Source organism: Oncorhynchus nerka, linkage group LG20, assembly GCF_034236695.1.
Source record: "Oncorhynchus nerka isolate Pitt River linkage group LG20, Oner_Uvic_2.0, whole genome shotgun sequence".
Lineage (NCBI taxonomy): Eukaryota > Metazoa > Chordata > Actinopteri > Salmoniformes > Salmonidae > Oncorhynchus > Oncorhynchus nerka.
Window position 1 is genome coordinate 74,231,100 of NC_088415.1, and position 17,241 is coordinate 74,248,340.

The 17,241-nt window shown below is 43.5% G+C and overlaps 1 protein-coding gene across 1 annotated transcript in view; it reads right to left on the bottom strand.

Annotated features, from left to right (window-relative positions):
- LOC115103112 (nicotinamide/nicotinic acid mononucleotide adenylyltransferase 2-like) overlaps positions 1-16,855 on the bottom strand; it is a 19,628-nt gene extending 2,773 nt beyond the window's left edge. Inside the window, exons 1-10 of the mRNA XM_029623760.2 lie at positions 16,665-16,855; positions 11,968-12,056; positions 11,294-11,361; positions 8,974-9,052; positions 1,925-2,054; positions 1,609-1,689; positions 1,441-1,485; positions 1,135-1,211; positions 633-734; positions 369-436 (exon numbers count right to left, since the gene is read on the bottom strand). Of these exons, the coding sequence (XP_029479620.1) occupies positions 369-436; positions 633-734; positions 1,135-1,211; positions 1,441-1,485; positions 1,609-1,689; positions 1,925-2,054; positions 8,974-9,052; positions 11,294-11,361; positions 11,968-12,056; positions 16,665-16,749 (824 nt within the window). The 5' untranslated portion in view covers positions 16,750-16,855. The remainder of the gene's footprint in view (positions 1-368; positions 437-632; positions 735-1,134; positions 1,212-1,440; positions 1,486-1,608; positions 1,690-1,924; positions 2,055-8,973; positions 9,053-11,293; positions 11,362-11,967; positions 12,057-16,664) is intronic.
- Positions 16,856-17,241: the final 386 nt, after the last annotated feature.

Below are 17,241 nucleotides of genomic sequence, written 5' to 3' on the forward strand. Positions count from 1 at the left end.
CAGCTACTGAAGTGGTACATTAAAGGGAAAATCCACTCAAAAACTATCTTTTGGTATTTTGCATCATCATGATGACGTGGCAAGTGACACTTTGCTTTTTGAAAGTCCAATATCTTGAAATCTTGAGCGCTGACATGCAAAACATTTTGGAATTGTATCAACATTGGACTATTGAAAGAAATAGCTAAAGATTGTTTTTGAGTGGATTTTCCCTTTGACAGATACATCTTTGTGAAAAAGAACCAATCTTTACCAGAGTCCACAGTGAATAAAAGACAGTAGATTCTATAATTATGTATTATTATTTATTAAATAGGCCTAATGGAGGCCCAAAATAGGATGGTTGCTAACTTATAATTCACATTTACCTGCTCTTGGTTGAGCTGACAATGGACATAGGGTGGTTGGCATCGTCTTTTACTACTGTGATGTTATCCTGGAAAAAACACACATAGAGAAAGTTTTACGTTATAAAATGTATCAATGGATATTTATAATTTTCTATGGTACAGAGTTGGTACCATGTTAAGACATTAACATAATAAGCTTTAACAGATTACATTATCAAGCTTATGGGGTTTTCACTTTTAACCAAGCTCATGACTCATATAGGCTCATAATGCAGATACTACCTTGTTCTTGCGCAGCACAGAGGAATGGTTCATTATCCTCTCTGTATCAACTCCATCCCGAGGCACAACAACAATCCCAAAGTCTCCCACAATCACCTCCATCTGCAAACCATTTGTATGACACATTGCAGTATTGCCTTATAATTCTGATTAAATGGGTCACTGTAATAGTTATGGTAAAGTGTCTCGGATGCAACATTATGCATATTAGGATATTAAATAATTATCATTCATGTCCCTACGTGGAGACTGGATAGATTAAAATGTCAACATTATTCAAAACTATTAGTCTTCCAGTGTCCCCTTCGGCCTCTTTAGAGGTCTTACTATGTCTGCTTAGAACTTCAGGGCAAGCCATTAGGACAAGTATGTACTGTACACTATGTAAAGTATGAAAATAACTAGAAAAAAAACTAAAAGTGTTAATATTTTCTGTGAGAATGACAGTCTTACAACAGACTTAAGAAGACAGGGAAGTGAAAGAGTGAGAGGGCCTACTTACATCACTGTCTTTCCATAAGCCAGGGATGCAGAATGACTCTAGAAGATCACTGCCACACAGAAGCAAGATGCGCAACTCTGGACAATAGACATGAAGACAGAAATTAGACACCCAATAAACAAAAAAGTACATGGATAAGATAACTTCCTGTTCAATTATTCGATAATGAAGAAAGTTATTTTGATTTGTGAAGGGAAAATATAATGACCCAAGTTAAAAGCTTTTGTATTCTGACAATATATAGTCGGTATGCAATATTGGTAGTACATCAATCTTATGGAGACATACAAAAGAGTGTTAACTCACCAATTTCCTCATATCGCATTGCAGGGCCAAGGTTGGCATTTTCATCTTTTGATGTTAAAGAAATCAAGATAAAATAAAGGGTTATTAATCAATCATTGTGAACTTACTGTACCATACAATTACAAATGTATGATTTTCAGGAAGTTGCTTGTGTAGCATACTACTTACCCACAAAGGTAAAACGATCAATGTGGGGGCGAACACAGCAAATTTTGCCCAAGCTCTCACTCATCTTCCCCCAAAGCTTAACTGTTTAGGTATGAGGAAGCAAACATCAGACATTTTCTAGTAGCAAATGACATCCATTGAATAAGTTATAGAAAGCAGACAATCCATTTCTTAGTACATTACAACAACCTTTCCTCCTTCTCATCAATCATAAATTATATTTCAGATTCTGAGCTCTTTATTGTTAACCTAATGAAAATGGCACAAATGAGATCTGAAAGACATTTGTGTAGCATATATGTACATAATCCCTCACTGGCAGTGGGCTTGTTGTTCATTGTGTTGTGGTTCTGATAGATGGCAGTCTGAGTCTCATTCTGTGGTTGGCCGATCACTGGAGTTGTGGACGGTGTGTTCACATTGGACAGAATGCACCCTGTGACTCTCTGTGGACAGGAAAAAAACAAAAACATAAAACAATTTTTTTAACCTTTATTTAACTAGGCAAAATACCATGATTGGCACCTTCAGTCCCGTGAAATGGCATTTGATCCAGCTTAGGTCAGCACCACAAATAGATTGCCCACATTCTGATGGAAGGATTTGTCACATATTACAGCAGTGTTTTGATATACTGTAGTGTTCTAAATACGGTAATGTTTTGTTGCCATGGAAACAATTGCAGCATACAGTAATGTTATAGGCTATTTCTAAAAACAGTTCAATTTGCCCTGTCTTTATTAATATTTCGTGGGCCGTGCATGAATGTATTATCTATGAATAAGTTCCATACACCGTAGCTAATTCTGTTGCATCCAATGTATGCTACCTTGAACTCTCCTCTCTGAACTACCACAATTTTATCTTGATATTATCCTTCACTGCTAAATGTACAGCTCATGCAATATACAAAGCCGCAGGAAGTAGAGGTGCTGAGGGTTCCCCTGATAAATCAAAAAAATATACAGTACCAGTCAAAACTTTTTAATAATAGTGGATAATAGTGAACACATCAAACTATGAAATAACACACATGGAATCATGTAGTAACCAAAAAAGTGTTAAACAAATCAAAATAGATTTTAGATTTTAGATTCTTCAAAGTAGCCACCCTTTGCCAGCTTTGCACACTCTTGGTATTCTCTCAACCAGCTACACCTGGAATGATTTTCCAACAGTCTTGAAGGATTTCCCACATATGCGTAACTCTTGTTGGCTGCTTTTCCTTCACTCTGCGGTCCAACTCATCCCAAACTATCTCAGTTTGGTTGAAGTAGGGTGATTGTGGAGGCCAGGTCATCTGATGCAGCACTCCATCACTCTCCTTCTTGGTCCAATAGCCCTTACACAGCCAGGAGGTGTGTTGGGTCATTGTCTTGTTGAAAAACAAATTATTGTCCCACTAAGCGCAAACCAGATGGGATGGCATATCGCTGCAGAATGCTGTGGTATCCATGCTGATTAAGTGTGCCTTGAATTCTAAATGAATCACTGACAGCGTCACCAGCAAAGCACCCCCGCACCATCACACCTCCTCCTCCATGCTTCACGGTGGGAACCACACATGCGGAGATAATCTGTTCACCTACTCTGCGTCTCACAAAGACACGGCGGTTGGAACCAAAAATCTCAAATGTGGACTCATCAGACCAAAGGACAGATTTCCACCAGTCTAATGTCCATTGCTTGGGTTTCTTGGCCCAAGCAAGTCTCTTCTTCTTATTGGTGTCCTTTTAGTAGTGGTTTCTTTGCAGCAATTCGACAATGAAGGCCTGATTCAGGCAGTCTCCTCTGAATAGTTGATGTTGAGATGTGTCTGTTACTTGAACTCTATGAAGCATTTGGGCTGCAATTTCTGAGGCTGGCAACTCTAATGAACTTATCCTCTGCAGCAGAGGTAACTCTGGGTGTTCCTTTCCTGTGGCGGTCCTCATGAGAGCCAGTTTCATCATAGTGCTTGAGGGTTTTTGCGGCTGTACTCAAAGAAACTTTCAAAGTTCTTGAAATTTTCCGGTTTGGCTGACCTTCATGTCTTAAAGTAATAATGGACTGTCATTTGTCTTTGCTTATCTGAGCTGTTCTTGCAATAATATGGACTTGATATTTTACCAAATAGGGCTATCTTCTGTATACCACCCATACCTTGTCACTGTAACGATGTGCGCTGAGAGTCGGCAAGCAAGTTCGGGGAGTGAGTGTTTTAATAAATAAATGCAACATAATACAAAACAAGAAACACAAACAACGCACAGGCATGAAACAGAAAGAATGACGCCTGGGGAAGGAACCAATGGGAGTGACATATATAGGGCAGGTAATCAAGGAAGTGATGGAGTCCAGGTGAGTGATGATGCGCAGGTGTGTGTAACAATGGTATCAGGTGTGCGCCATCACGTGCAGCCTGGTGACCTAGAGGCCGGGGAGGGAGCACATGTGACAGTCACAACACAACTGATTGGCTCAAACACATTAAGAAGGAAAGAAATTCCACAAATGTACTTTTAACAAGGCACACCTGTTAATTGAAATGCACTCCAGGTGACTACCTCATGAAACTGGTTGAGAGAATGCCAAGAGAGGTAGTTCCGGGTTGGAGCGATCTGGTCGCATCCGCGCTTCGGTCTGCAGGTTGTATAACTTTTTCATTACATTTCATTATAGTACAACGGTCTGATTTGTCTAATCTTAGCAATTTCTTCTTAGCTAGCTACATAGTCGTCGTTGTATCAAAGATAATTGCGTAATTATCGTATTTCGTCGTCTCCTATCTGTCCAACACGTTCACCGTCTACCGTAGCACTGTAGTAACTATCACACTCAACTGAACGACTTGATTAGTGTAGTGTTAGCTAGCTACATAGCTAGCTACATAGTTGTCTTTGCTGTCTTCGTATCCAAGATAATTGTGTAGCTTAGAGTGTGGAGTCTTAGAGTGATAATTGCGTTATTATCGTATTTCGTCGCCCTCCTATCTGCCTAGCAGCTAGCCAGCTAGCATACGTTCACCGGCTACCGTAGCACTGTAGTAACTATCACACTCAACTGAACGACTTGATTAGTGTAGTGTTAGCTAGCTACATAGCTAGCTACATAGTTGTCTTTGCTGTCTTCGTATCCAAGATAATTGTGTAGCTTAGAGTGTGGAGTCTTAGAGTGATAATTGCGTTATTATCGTATTTCGTCGCCCTCCTATCTGCCTAGCAGCTAGCCAGCTAGCATACGTTCACCGGCTACCGTAGCACTGTAGTAACTATCACACTCAACCGAACGACTTGATTAGTGTAGTATTAGATAGCTACATAGTTGTCTTTGCTGTCTTCGTATCCAAGATAATTGTGTAGTTTAGAGTGTGTAGTCTTAGAGTGATTATCTTAATTCACCGAGGTTAGCTAGCCAGCTATTTTGTCGTCCTTAACGTAGGAGACACTCCTAGCTAGCCAATAGCCAGCCAACGTCTACTGAATAGAACTTTCGCATTCCGGTCGCATTCCGCGTCGCTCCACAGGTAGTATCACTTTTTCATTTCATTTCATTACAGTCCCAACGGTGTGATTTGTTTGATCGTAGCTAGCTACATAGCTAGCTACATAGCCGTCTTTGTTTCAAAGATAATTGTGTAGTCTAGAGCGATTTTCTAGGTTAGCTAGCCAGCTATTGTCGTTCTCCTAACGCAACGTAACGTAACCAACACTGCTAGCTAGCCAGCTAGCTCCCGAAAAGCAACATTGTAGAAACTTCACACTCAACGGTACGACTTGATTAGGGTAGTGTCAACAACGCAGCTAGCCTACCCCAGCAGTACTCTATCATTTTAATCATTTTAGTCAATTAGATTCTTGCTACGTAAGCTTAACTTTCTGAACATTCGAGACGTGTAGTCCACTTGTCATTCCAATCTCCTCTGCATTAGCGTAGCCTCTTCTCTAGCCTGTCAACTATGTGTCTGTCTATCCCTGTTCTCTCCTCTCTGCACAGACCATACAAACGCTCCACACCGCATGGCCGCAGCCACCCTAATCTGGTGGTCCCAGCGCGCACGACCCACGTGGAGTTCCAGGTCTCCGGTAGCCTCTGGAACTGCCGATCTGCGGCCAACAAGGCAGAGTTCATCTCAGCCTATGCCTCCCTCCAGTCCCTCGACTTCTTGGCTCTGACGGAAACATGGATCACCACAGACAACACCGCTACTCCTACTGCTCTCTCTTCGTCCGCCCACGTGCTCTCGCACACCCCGAGAGCTTCTGGTCAGCGGGGTGGTGGCACCGGGATCCTCATCTCTCCCAAGTGGTCATTCTCTCTTTCTCCCCTTACCCATCTGTCTATCGCCTCCTTTGAATTCCATGCTGTCACAGTTACCAGCCCTTTCAAGCTTAACATCCTTATCATTTATCGCCCTCCAGGTTCCCTCGGAGAGTTCATCAATGAGCTTGATGCCTTGATAAGCTCCTTTCCTGAGGACGGCTCACCTCTCACAGTTCTGGGCGACTTTAACCTCCCCACGTCTACCTTTGACTCATTCCTCTCTGCCTCCTTCTTTCCACTCCTCTCCTCTTTTGACCTCACCCTCTCACCTTCCCCCTACTCACAAGACAGGCAATACGCTCGACCTCATCTTTACTAGATGCTGTTCCTCCACTAACCTCATTGCAACTCCCCTCCAAGTCTCCGACCACTACCTTGTATCCTTTTCCCTCTCGCTCTCATCCAACACTTCCCACACTGCCCCTACTCGGATGGTATCGCGCCGTCCCAACCTTCGCTCTCTCTCCCCCGCTACTCTCTCCTCTTCCATCCTATCATCTCTTCCCTCTGCTCAAACCTTCTCCAACCTATCTCCTGATTCTGCCTCCTCAACCCTCCTCTCCTCCCTTTCTGCATCCTTTGACTCTCTATGTCCCCTATCCTCCAGGCCGGCTCGGTCCTCCCCTCCCGCTCCGTGGCTCGACGACTCATTGCGAGCTCACAGAACAGGGCTCCGGGCAGCCGAGCGGAAATGGAGGAAAACTCGCCTCCCCTGCGGACCTGGCATCCTTTCACTCCCTCCTCTCTACATTTTCCTCCTCTGTCTCTGCTGCTAAAGCCACTTTCTACCACTCTAAATTCCAAGCATCTGCCTCTAACCCTAGGAAGCTCTTTGCCACCTTCTCCTCCCTCTTGAATCCTCCTCCCCCTCCCCCCTCCTCCCTCTCTGCAGATGACTTCGTCAACCATTTTGAAAAGAAGGTCGACGACATCCGATCCTCGTTTGCTATGTCAAACGACACCGCTGGTTCTGCTCACACTGCCCTACCCTGTGCTCTGACCTCTTTCTCCCTCTCTCTCCAGATGACATCTCGCGTCTTGTGACGGCCGGCCGCCCAACAACCTGCCCGCTTGACCCTATCCCCTCCTCTCTTCTCCAGACCATCTCCGGTGACCTTCTCCCTTACCTCACCTCGCTCATCAACTCATCCCTGACCGCTGGCTACGTCCCTCCCGTCTTCAAGAGAGCGAGAGTTGCACCCCTTCTGAAAAACCTACACTCGATCCCTCCGATGTCAACAACTACAGACCAGTATCCCTTCTTTCTTTTCTCTCCAAAACTCTTGAACGTGCCGTCCTTGGCCAGCTCTCCCGCTATCTCTCTCAGAATGACCTTCTTGATCCAAATCAGTCAGGTTTCAAGACTAGTCATTCAACTGAGACTGCTCTTCTCTGTATCACGGAGGCGCTCCGCACTGCTAAAGCTAACTCTCTCTCCTCTGCTCTCATCCTTCTAGACCTATCGGCTGCCTTCGATACTGTGAACCATCAGATCCTCCTCTCCACCCTCTCCGAGTTGGGCATCTCCGGCGCGGCCCACGCTTGGATTGCGTCCTACCTGACAGGTCGCTCCTACCAGGTGGCGTGGCGAGATTCCGTCTCCTCACCACGTGCTCTCACCACTGGTGTCCCCAGGGCTCTGTTCTAGGCCCTCTCCTATTCTCGCTATACACCAAGTCACTTGGCTCTGTCATAACCTCACATGGTCTCTCCTATCATTGCTATGCAGACGACACACAATTAATCTTCTCCTTTCCCCCTTCTGACGACCAGGTGGCGAATCGCATCTCTGCATGTCTGGCAGACATATCAGTGTGGATGACGGATCATCACCTCAAGCTGAACCTCGGCAAGACGGAGCTGCTCTTCCTCCCGGGGAAGGACTGCCCGTTCCATGATCTCGCCATCACGGTTGACAACTCCATTGTGTCCTCGTCCCAGAGCGCTAAGAACCTTGGCGTGATCCTGGACAACACCCTGTCGTTCTCAACTAACATCAAGGCGGTGGCCCGTTCCTGTAGGTTCATGCTCTACAACATCCGCAGAGTACGACCCTGCCTCACACAGGAAGCGGCGCAGGTCCTAATCCAGGCACTTGTCATCTCCCGTCTGGATTACTGCAACTCGCTGTTGGCTGGGCTCCCTGCCTGTGCCATTAAACCCCTACAACTCATCCAGAACGCCGCAGCCCGTCTGGTGTTCAACCTTCCCAAGTTCTCTCACGTCACCCCGCTCCTCCGCTCTCTCCACTGGCTTCCAGTTGAAGCTCGCATCCGCTACAAGACCATGGTGCTTGCCTACGGAGCTGTGAGGGGAACGGCACCTCAGTACCTCCAGGCTCTGATCAGGCCCTACACCCAAACAAGGGCACTGCGTTCATCCACCTCTGGCCTGCTCGCCTCCCTACCACTGAGGAAGTACAGTTCCCGCTCAGCCCAGTCAAAACTGTTCGCTGCTCTGGCCCCCCAATGGTGGAACAAACTCCCTCACGACGCCAGGACAGCGGAGTCAATCACCACCTTCCGGAGACACCTGAAACCCCACCTCTTTAAGGAATACCTAGGATAGGATAAAGTAATCCTTCTCCCCCCCCCCTTAAAAGACCTAGATGCACTATTGTAAAGTGGCTGTTCCACTGGATGTCATAAGGTGAAAGCACCAATTTGTAAGTCGCTCTGGATAAGAGCGTCTGCTAAATGACTTAAATGTAAATGTAAATGTAAGAGTGTGCAAAGCTGTCATCAAGACAAAGGGTGGCTACTTTCTCAAATATAAAATTGTGTTTTACATTTTTTTGGTTAATACATGATTCCATATGTGTTATTTCATAGATTTGATGTCTTCACTATTATTCTACAATGTAGAAAATAGTACAAATAAAGAAAAACCCTTGAAATAATAGGTGTGTCCAATCTTTTGACTGGTGCTGTATATATATATTTAAAAAAGATATACATACTTTTTCCCGGTCACAAAATGAGTGAACTAGGCCTTCATTAGTCCTGTATTAGTGGAGAAAAATACTCCCCAGCCTGAACCCTCCGCCCCCCAACCCCGGCTTACCTTCATGAGGTCACGATGATGCTCCAGCACGCTGCATGTAGTCTGCCATGTGTCCTGGTAGCACTCCCAGGGATCCACTCTGCATGAAAATAACACATGATAGATGAACAGCTGTGTACTTCTGGGCCCCTATTTATAAAGCGTCTCAGAGTAGGAGTACTGATCTAGGAGCAGGTCCCTCCTGTATAGATTCATCATAACCTAAATGGCTAAACTGATCCTAGAACAGCACTCCTACTCACGCATGATGAATACGTGCCCTGATCTCTATCCTTTTCTCTATATAGTGCACAATGGAAGTGGTCAGATGACGCGGATACTACACTACAGGACTGTTTTGGAAGCACAGACTGGAATGTGTTCCAGGATTCATCCAATGGCATTGAGGAGTACACCACCTCAGTCACCGGCTTCATCAATAAGTGCATCGACAACGTTGTCCCCACAGTAATTACACGTACATACTGTATCCCAACCAGAAGCCATGGATTACAGGCAACATTCGCATCGAGCTAAAGGCTAGAGCTGCCGCTTTCAAGGAGTGGGAGGCTAATCCGGGCACTTATAACAAATCCCGCTATGCCCTGCTACAAACCATCAAACAGGCAAAGTGTCAATATAGGATGAATACTGAATCCTACTACACCAACTCTGACGCTCGTCGGATGTGGCAGGGCTTGAAAACTATTACAGACTACAAAGGGAAATCCAGATGTGAGCTGCCCAGTGACATGAGCTTACCAGACGAGCTAAATGCCTTTTATGCACGCTTTGAGGCAAGCAACACTTAAGCATGCATGAGAGCACCAGCTGTTGTGGATGACTGTGTGATAATCCTCTCGGTAGCCGATGTGAACAAAACCTTTAAACAGGTCAACATTCACAAAACCGCTGGGCAGACAGATTACCAGGACGTGTACTCAAAGCATGCGTGGACCAACTGTCAAGTGTCTTCACTGACATTTTCAACCTCTCCCTGACAAAGTCTGTAATTCCTACATGTTTCAAGCAGACCACCATAGTCACTGTGTCCAAGGAAACGAGGGTAACCTGCCTAAATTATTACCGCCCCGTGGCACTCACGTCGGTAACAATGAAGTGCTTTGAAAGGCTGGTCATGGCTCACATCAACAGCATCCTCCCGGACAGCCTAGACCCACTCCAATTCGCATACCGCCCCAACAGATCCACAGATGATGCAATCTCAATCGCACTCCACACTGCCCTTTCTCAACTGGACAAAAGAAACACCTATGTGAGAATGCTGTTCTTTGACTTCAGCTCAGTGTTCAACACCATAGTGCCCACGAAGCTCATCACTAAGCTAAGGACTCTGGGACTAAACACCTCCCTCTGCAACTGGATTCTAGACTTTCTGACGGTCCGCCCACAGGTGGTAAAAGTAGACAACAACACGTCTGCCACGCTGATCCTTAACACTGGGGCCCCTTAGGGGTGTGTACTTAGTTCCTTCCTGTATTCCCTGTTCACCCACGACTGTGTGGCAAAACACGACTCCAACACCATCATTAAGTTTGCTGACGACACAACAGTAGTAGGCCTGATCACCCACAACGATGAGACGGCCTATAGGGAAGAGGTCAGAGAACTGGCAGTGTGGTGCCAGGACAACAACCTCTACCCCAATGTGAGCAAGACTAAGGAGCTGATTGTGGACTACAGGAAAAGGCGGGCCGAACAGGCCCCTATTAACATCGATGGGGCTGTAATGGAGCGGATCGAGAGTTTCAAGTTCCTTGGTGTCCACATCACCAACGAACTATCATGGCAAGCGGTACCGGAGCACCAAGTCTAGGACCAAGAGACTCCTCAATAGCTTCTACCCCCAAGCCATAAGACTGCTGAACAATTAATAAAATCGCCACCAGACAATTTATATTGACCCACCCCCCCCACCCGTTCCCTTGTGTACACTGCTGCTACTCGCTGTTTATTATCTATGCATAGACACTTCACCCCCACCTACATGTACAAAGTACCTCAACTAACCTGTACCCCGCACACTGACTCGGTACCAGTGCCTTCTGTATATAACCTCATTATTGTTATTCTTATTGTGTTACTTTTTTATTATTACTTTTTATTTTAGTCTACTTAGTAAATAGTTTCTTAACTCTTCTTGAACTGCACTGTTGCTTAAGGGCTTAAGCATTTCACGGTAAACTCTACACTTGTTGTATTCGGCGCATGTGACAAATAACGTTTGATTTGATTTGAACAAAAGCAGTGCAAAATGTAGGGAATAGGGTGCCATTTGGGACGCAACCTTGTTGTTCTGGGCAGATAGCCACTGACTCACCTGATCCAGTCGGACGACTGGACTGCCAGTTGACACATGGTGAGACGATGTCTGCTGGGGACGAGGCCCTGTGAACACATGGTGGGATTGATAAAGCTTTCAAGCAGTCATTGTGTGTGTCACATTGTGTGCACCCTATTCCCTATATAGCGCACTATATCTGGTCAAAAGTAGTGCACTATGTTGGGAATAGGGTGCCATTTACAACTCATACATTGTGTTTATTCAATTTATTGTATGTCTCTGCATGGTAATCCACTGGTTTGACAGGTTTTATTTGTGAGGAATATAAAATGCACATAAGATTCATGATATGACTGAAACGGCATTTCTCGTACATTTATTATTCATGTTTTCTGTTTCTTATAGAGAGAGAAACTGGGAAAAGCTTTTCATTCATTCCAGAAACGGCTCGGGAGAATAGATGACGATAGTATTAGAGGTGCTTTATGTAATCTGAATGCAACATGAACACTTACACAGGAGGACCACACAAAAGGTCACACAAAAAGGTCACATTCATAAAAATAACCACAAGCTATCACTCATGTGCTTCATTACTGTAATTATACTCATATCAGTCAAATAAGAAATGGGGATTCTTTGTTAGTTACTCGAACTTCATAGATACCAAACAAAGCCGTCTGTGAATATACTGTTGAAGAAGTTCTTACCGGTTTGCCATAGGAGTCATGTACAGGTGAAATGATACCCCCAATCACAATGAACTTCCCTGTTTTGTGCAGGTATTCTCTGGCTTTTTCTGTAAAAGCAGATACAGTATGTAACTGTCAACATACTTATCATGGTTCATAGTGTGCATAATATTACAGTTTTAATCAGGTAACCTGTTTGCCATCAGCAAACCCCAAAATAAATTAACCCTGGCTTGCCAGTTTACATGCAAATGAATTTGTACATAATATCTCCAGGGAGACCAATAAAATAATTCCAGAAGCCATGCTTTAGTTTAAGCTACAACTTAAGTCTACAATAACAGTTGTTTTCAATTGGAAGTTGATTGATGAGAACTTTTTGGTTCAAACCACAGGGCAAGAATTAATCTATTCACTCTATTGTTGTGGAGTAACATTACTGCCTGCATGCCACCAATAGAGAAACTCATGATATGAGTCCTCTTCAAGCAAGCCTGTCTGTGGAAACTTACTGAAGACTATATGTTGCAAGTATACCAGCTCAAAGTGTATGATCTACAATGCCTGTGCAAATTGAGCAGAGCCACTACAGATAGAGTCATATACAGTGCCTTGCGAAAGTATTCGGCCCCCTTGAACTTTGCGACCTTTTGCCACATTTCAAGCTTCAAACATCAAGATATAAAACTGTATTTTTTGGTGAAGAATCAACAACAAGTGGGACACAATCATGAAGTGGAACGACATTTATTGGATATTTCAAACTTTTTTAACAAATCAAAAACTGAAAAATTGGGCGTGCAAAATTATTCAGCCCCCTTAAGTTAATACTTTGTAGCGCCACCTTTTGCTGTGATTACAGCTGTAAGTCGCTTGGGGTATGTCTCTATCAGTTTTGCACATCGAGAGACTGAAATTTTTTCCCATTCCTCCTTGCAAAACAGCTCGAGCTCAGTGAGGTTGGATGGAGAGCATTTGTGAACAGCAGTTTTCAGTTCTTTCCACAGATTCTCGATTGGATTCAGGTCTGGACTTTGACTTGGCCATTTTAACACCTGGATATGTTTATTTTTGAACCATTCCATTGTAGATTTTGCTTTATGTTTTGGATCATTGTCTTGTTGGAAGACAAATCTCCGTCCCAGTCTCAGGTCTTTTGCAGACTCCCATCAGGTTTTCTTCCAGAATGGTCCTGTATTTGGCTCCATCCATCTTCCCATCAATTTTAACCATCTTCCCTGTCCCTGCTGAAGAAAAGCAGGCCCAAACCATGATGCTGCCACCACCATGTTTGACAGTGGGGATGGTGTGTTCAGGGTGATGAGCTGTGTTGCTTTTACGCCAAACATAATGTGTTACATTGTTGCCAAAAAGTTCAATTTTGGTTTCATCTGACCAGAGCACCTTCTTCCACATGTTTGGTGTGTCTCCCAGGTGGCTTGTGGCAAACTTTAAACGACACTTTTTATGGATATCTTTAATAAATGGCTTTCTTCTTGCCACTCTTCCATAAAGGCCAGATTTGTGCAATATACGACTGATTGTTGTCCCCCACCTCAGCTGTAGATCTCTGCAGTTCATCCAGAGTGATCATTGGCCTCTTGGCTGCATCGCTGATCAGTCTTCTCCTTGTATGAGCTGAAAGTTTAGAGGGACGGCCAGGTCTTGGTAGATTTGCAGTGGTCTGATACTCCTTCCATTTCAATATTATCGCTTGCACAGTGCTCCTTGGGATGTTTAAAGCTTGGGAAATCTTTTTGTATCAAAATCCGGCTTTAAACTTCTTCACAACAGTATCTCGGTGTCATGTATTGTCATGTTATGTCTTGTTCCTGTTCTTTCTCTTCACTTCGTTTCCCCCTGCTGGTCGTATTAGGTTACCTTCTCTCCCTTTCCTTCCCCCAGCTGTTCCTCATCTCCTCTAACTACCTCGTTTACTCTCTCCCACCTGTTCCCTTTTTTCCCTCTGATTAGGTCTCTATTTCTCTCTCTGTTTCTGCTTCTGTCTTTGTCAGATTCTCGTTTGCTTCACCCTTGTCCCGTCCTGTCGTAATCTGCCTCTTCATCAGATGCTACGTGTGATCAGGTACCTCTGTCCTCTACAACCCGCGCCTACCCGGAGAGACCAGCAGTCTGTTGCCGCTAACCCTGCTATTCTCCTCTGCTGCTAGAAGGGGACTCTCCTGTAAAGATCAGAGGACTTTATGATTTATTTGTCGCCCTCTCTGCGGGTTGTCTATTTTGTCAACCGATACATCTGAAGAGGATTTATGTCTTCCCTGTGTTTGGACATTAAAAGACTCTGTTTCTGTTACACCGCTTTTGGGTCCTCACTCACCTGTATAACACTCGGACCTGCCTGGTGTGTTCCTTGTTCTTCATGATGGTCTCTGCGCTTTTAACGGACCTCTGAGACTATCACAGTGCAGGTGCATTTATACAGAGACTTGATTACACACAGGTGGATTGTATTTATCATCATTAGTCATTTAGGTCAACATTGGATCATTCAGAGATCCTCACTGAACTTCTGGAGAGAGTTTGCTGCACTGAAAGTAAAAGGGCTGAATAATTTTGCACGCCCAATTTTTCAGTTTTTGATTTGTTAAAAAAGTTTGAAATATCCAATAAATGTTGTTCCACTTCATGATTGTGTCCCACTTGTTGTTGATTCTTCACAAAAAAATACAGTTTTATATCTTTATGTTTGAAGCCTGAAATGTGGCAAAAGGTCGCAAAGTTCAAGGGGGCCGAATACTTTCGCAAGGCACTGTACATGAATATGATTAGAGAATGTATTATTCATGCAAGAAGACGGGGTATGAGAGAGGAAATTAAGAAAGCTATGTTTTGAGTTGAATGTTAATGAGAAAGTCAGAAATCTGGGGTTGCCCTCCAAATCAGATGGATTGAGGCAAAAAAAACAAAAAAAAACAAGGCAGCATCCTAAATAGCACCCTATTCTCTATGTAGTGTGCTACTTTTGACCAGGGACCATAGGCCTCTGGTCAAAGTAGTGCACTATATAGGAGTGCCATTTGCAACACAGACAAGGGTTTTAGTGAAGACATACAACTATTGAATGAGGTGATAATGAGCTACAAGCGTCTCACCCTTACATTCAAGAGAATCACAATTCTTCTCAACAATGACTTGAAAAATAGATTAAACTGAATCACTATTGAAATGCATGATCTGACACCATCCAAAAGTCATAGTCCTTGGTATATGCATGTATTTGCTTCATCACTTTCTGTTCTTTCATGTAATCCTGCTGTGAGTCAGAAGGGCTCACTGGGGAGTTTCCATTGCTCCCTATGAGCAACTACAGTACTTTCATTTTTCCAGAACTGCCACTCCAAGACATGCAGAGAGGTGGTGTGAAAAAATAGGTCATGGAAACATGGATGCTTTCCCCCTCTGCCCCATAATATTCCAGGTTCACTTACTACTGCTGCAGCATAATGATTTCACTCAAGCTATTCTTATGACTATCTCTTATGATGTAGTTATTTTTCAGGGTACTAGCCTATGGTGTACCCTAATTTTGTATGACAGTCATTTAACTATATTCTATGACAACGGCTTGTATTATAAAATAGAGTACTTTACTAGTTATTCTGTGATTGTTTACATGAATATACTGATGCATCTGGCTGGCTGTTGAAATGTGAAATCTCCCTAATTGTGGCACTGTGCCATTACTGAATTGTGTGTACTGGATCAGTAGCCTAATATTTAAAGCAACAAGAAAACCATGATGAAATAGTCCACAGATATTTAATTGACGAAATGTTCGTTGCAACTGATAACAGGTAAGGCAAAGACAATAACGCAATTGCCTCTATGGATCAATCAAATTGCAATTCTGCAGTCACAGAACATGAAAAAGAAAGGATATACAGGACCACACATGTCAAAAATGAGAACATATTTAGTCAAGATATGTAGATTTGCCATTTGTGTTGGCTTGATATTTTACTGCATTTACATGAATTGGTGAATACCTGTTGTGTTTAGCCGATTGTTTTACAATATTGCCCGGCTTCACAGTAAGATTGATTGTATGCTATCATGATTTGAGATACGATTTCTCATTCGTTATGAGTGACGCAGTATGTGCAATCAGGCAACCAATGCCCAAACATGCTCAAGATGCCCCCTGTGTCCAGTGGCTCAACATCCGTATACTGCAATACATTCTCAAAATAGCCTAGCCTACTTTATCCAAATCCATTTGCTATTGTTTTTAGGGCTGGTCGGGCTATGCAGCATACACCAACGTAGACGACACTGAAATGATACTGTGCGCTCAATATAGTAATAATAACCTGTAGATGGAATGGTTCTGGTGTTAATTAATGTAATTATTTTAAACATACGTGGTGTTCAAAAACACACAGCAAAATAATAAAAAAACACGTGAAATTCAATGATAAGTCTTTAACTTAATTGACATAATCATATATCCGTCACTGAGGCCGTCGCCCATTTCAGCACCCCCCTCGTGGACAGCGTATACCATAAAGGTCTATGGCAAAACGCCTACCCAACATCACCCGATTCTGACATTATAATACTGATATATAGGTTAATTGCCATAGTAATGTAGACCCCTGAACGCATTCTCATTCTTAAACTAATATCCTACCCACAACATCTGGGTCACCAAAACCCCTTCAAAATATACAGAAGAACGCATAGGTAATGCTTACCAAACATATGAATGTGTCCTTTAGTGATGGGGTTAAAACTTCCACATGACAGCAAAATAACGTGCGTTTTAGTGTTGTCCGTCATGATATGATTGGATATGAGTCTCTTTTTCTGCAACTACCGATTTGTTCTTCTTTGTTTTGCTGTTAGCGACCGCAGAGAGAGGCGAGGTTAATTTGGATGCGGCAGTGTCCAAGTCTCCTCGCAGGATACAGAGCGTCACTACACTCTATATTAAAGGCACAGGACCAAAGGCACTCACAGCACTGGACATTGGAAAATGTTTGATTTTACAATACAATTTAAAACAATAGGTAGGCTACATTAGCTTTTATTATAGACTTAGTGTGGCCTCTAAGGCACACAATGGGGCATGCCACTGATCGAAATGATTCTTCCGTTTTTAATTAGACCTACTACTCCAGTATTACTTTGCTTCTGACTTGAGTAGCCTAGACGGTTTAGACATGAGATTAAGTGAGAACACTGAACTAACTGTTGTTAAAAGGGCTGATGGCCTTAGTCTTATAGGCTTACCTTATGTGAAAAATCCACTCAAAAACTATATATTTATAT